We start from the raw sequence: 2,760 nt of genomic DNA, 5'->3' as shown, positions 1-2,760 counted from the left end.
TTCATTAACAATCATTCATCACAAATTATTAATTTTTTTTTACATTTTCATTTTGCTTTTTGAGGTCTGTGGTCGATATTCCCTGATAATTGAAATTTACAAATATATATATACAGTATGACGACTGCCGAAATCAGTATTTTACAGAGCAGGTTATGCGTGTTGGTTTATCTTCCCGGAATTTTACAAAGTATTCAAATATTTTCCTAAAGAAAAAGTTTTGCAAGAGAGTTCCGCAGAGGTGGCCGAGCTTCATGTGGTCGCCGTGTCCTGATTGTCTATTTTAAAAACAGAGGCTTAACTTTTTTTTCTAAATTTCCGACTGTATTCAAAAATATTTAACACAATGGTTTCGATTTAACGTACGCTGTGTTGTACACAGATATATCACAATTTGGAGAATTTTGCTCAATGGATCAACCCTTTAACAGGACACTTGCTACTGAGGTCATTCTTCTTGGATTTTCCCCAAATTTGAAGATAAATCTTCTACTTTTCATTTTCTTCTTGGCCATCTACGCAGTCACTATATTTGGCAATGGCTTCATGGTGTGTATTATCGTTGTCAGTCCTCACTTACACACCCCCATGTACTTTTTCCTCTGTAATTTAGCCGTTATAGACTTTTTTTATTCTTCGTCGACAGTTCCGAAACTTCTGTTGGTTCTCCTGACAGGTGGAAAAACGTCAATTACCGCTTGCGGCATTCAAGTCTTTGTTGGGCTTTATCTCGGAAGTACTGAGAGCATGTTGCTTGTCCTCATGGCGTATGACCGCTATGTCGCCATTTGTAGACCTCTATACTATCCCGTTCTTATGAGGTGGAGCGTTTGCTATCGACTCATTGTCCTGGTTTGGATCTTCAGTTTTATGACCACGATGGTGCCATCGTTACTGATGCCAATGAAGGCTTGTAACCCAAACCAGATCAATCACATCGCATGTGAGGTCCTCGCAGTCATAAAGTTGTCATGTGACAGCACTCATGACAGTGAGCTGGTAATCTTTTTTCTCAGTTTTTTTTCTTTGCTCCTTCCGTTTTTCTTTATTTTACTATCTTACACTTTTATTATTTCCTCGGTTCTAAAGATCCAATCTGCGGGAAGATCTAAAGCCTTCTCCACATGTAGCTCCCATCTAACGGTGGTGGTGATGTACTATGGGACAGCCATGGCTATGTACTTTCGACCTGCCTCACATAACGCATCCAATCAAGCCAAATATGTTTCCGTTTTTTATGGTATTATGATTCCGATGTTAAATCCTCTTATTTACAGCCTAAAAAACAAAGAGGTCACCAAAATGTTCTTCATAAAGACGACAGTCTCAGGCTCACTTCCTACAATAGGAGGAAACCATTGATAACGACGAGCTACCGGCATAGATGAAACGTCATTCAATGCACCATTAATACACAGGTCCAACAAGACACCTGGATCAAAGTTTGATTATCACTTTTAAACAGGGACAATTTTTTACTTTTGCACTTTTGTTTTTCTTCCCCGCCTTCCAAGAGGCTTAACTTGTCATGATCCAGGTCGGGGTTTGCTTCTATCTTCTTTTTCCCCAGCCTGGTCATGGAAGGTTTAACTTTTCCTGTCTCTCTGTCGTTCTTGGGTGGCTATTTATTGGTGTTATTTTTGGATAGCCCTTGTCAGTGATAGTTCTGGTCCTTGGTTGGAGCAGCTGATCCGTATACCCTAGTGATCCTTCTGCCTCTTACCTCCTGTATGTGTGTGTCTGACCTGTTCCCTATCCCTGAGTCTGTGTATGTTTGGAGATTTTCCTACAGTGTATGACTCGGCTTGAACTCTGAACTCTGCCTCCAGTTTTTCTGTCTCTGGTACTGCATTCCCCAAACCGGCTTTTGACCCTTTAGCTTGTACCTTGACTCCTCTTTCCATCTCATATTTTGAATACCGTTCTACCGTCTGGCTTTGACTTTGGGCTCTTCTCTGACCTCGTGCTTTGCTGTGACCTCTGGTATGTCATCTCCCTGTTTGTTGCTGACTTCGGTCTGTCTGACTACTCTGCTGCCTCCTGGTGGCACCCTGCATTTCCGCACCGAAGTGCTACACAGTTAGTGCAACACTTTGTCCTGTAACAGTGTCCCCTGGTGGTGGCTGTGCGCAACTTCTCCACAGTTACATTGCATAACTTTTTTATATGAGGACTGTTTTTTTGGCAGCATGAGTTGTAGTTTTGTTTTATGTCATTCATTATACAGTATAAGGCAATAAAGAACGTGAGATTTTCCAAGTTTGATTAAATGGTTAAAAAAAGGCAATTCCGCCTTTCATTTATTCATTTATTTCTTTTACAGAAAATGTAAATGTCATGGTAAAAAGGACCTAAAAACATGATTCTACCGGTCACTATGATTATGACAATACCAAACTTGCATTACTGTTTCTTTTATTTAAGTGGTGAAAAAAAATCATAAATCTGTCAAAAAAGAACATTTGATTTGTGTCGACATCTGTAACATTTTTATTCATCGATAGATCTGTACCAGGTCTTGTTTTTGTTTGGTGAGATATTGATTTCATTGATAAAAATTTGGTGTGGATCAGTATAAAATTATCAATCCAACTGGTCTAGGAAATATTTCCATGGTCTTACACTCATTTTATTCTGCATTTGTATAAGCACTAGCAAGGCCATCAACACACATGATGAACAGAGCAGTAGGGATTTGTCTGGCTGGTATTTGACAATGTACCTTTTTTCAATGGAATAACATTGCGCCGTCTTCTAAGC

The 2,760-nt window shown here is 39.5% G+C and overlaps 1 protein-coding gene across 1 annotated transcript; it reads left to right on the top strand.

Moving 5' to 3' along the window:
* Positions 1 to 411: 411 nt before the first annotated feature.
* LOC143804077 (olfactory receptor 2A12-like) lies at positions 412 to 1,362 on the top strand. The gene has a single exon (XM_077281815.1). The coding sequence runs from the start codon at positions 412 to 414 to the stop codon at positions 1,360 to 1,362; it is 951 nt and encodes a 316-aa protein (XP_077137930.1).
* The last annotated feature ends 1,398 nt before the right edge of the window (positions 1,363 to 2,760 follow it).

This window comes from Ranitomeya variabilis, chromosome 2, assembly GCF_051348905.1.
Source record: "Ranitomeya variabilis isolate aRanVar5 chromosome 2, aRanVar5.hap1, whole genome shotgun sequence".
Classification (NCBI taxonomy): domain Eukaryota; kingdom Metazoa; phylum Chordata; class Amphibia; order Anura; family Dendrobatidae; genus Ranitomeya; species Ranitomeya variabilis.
The sequence above is the reverse complement of the archived record's forward strand: the minus strand, read 5'-3'. Positions and strand labels throughout refer to the sequence as shown.

Excerpts from the sequence above, each read along its gene's own strand:
- LOC143804077 (XM_077281815.1), top strand. The coding sequence starts at position 412 with ATGGATCAACCCTTTAACAGGACACTTGCTACTGAGGTCATTCTTCTT.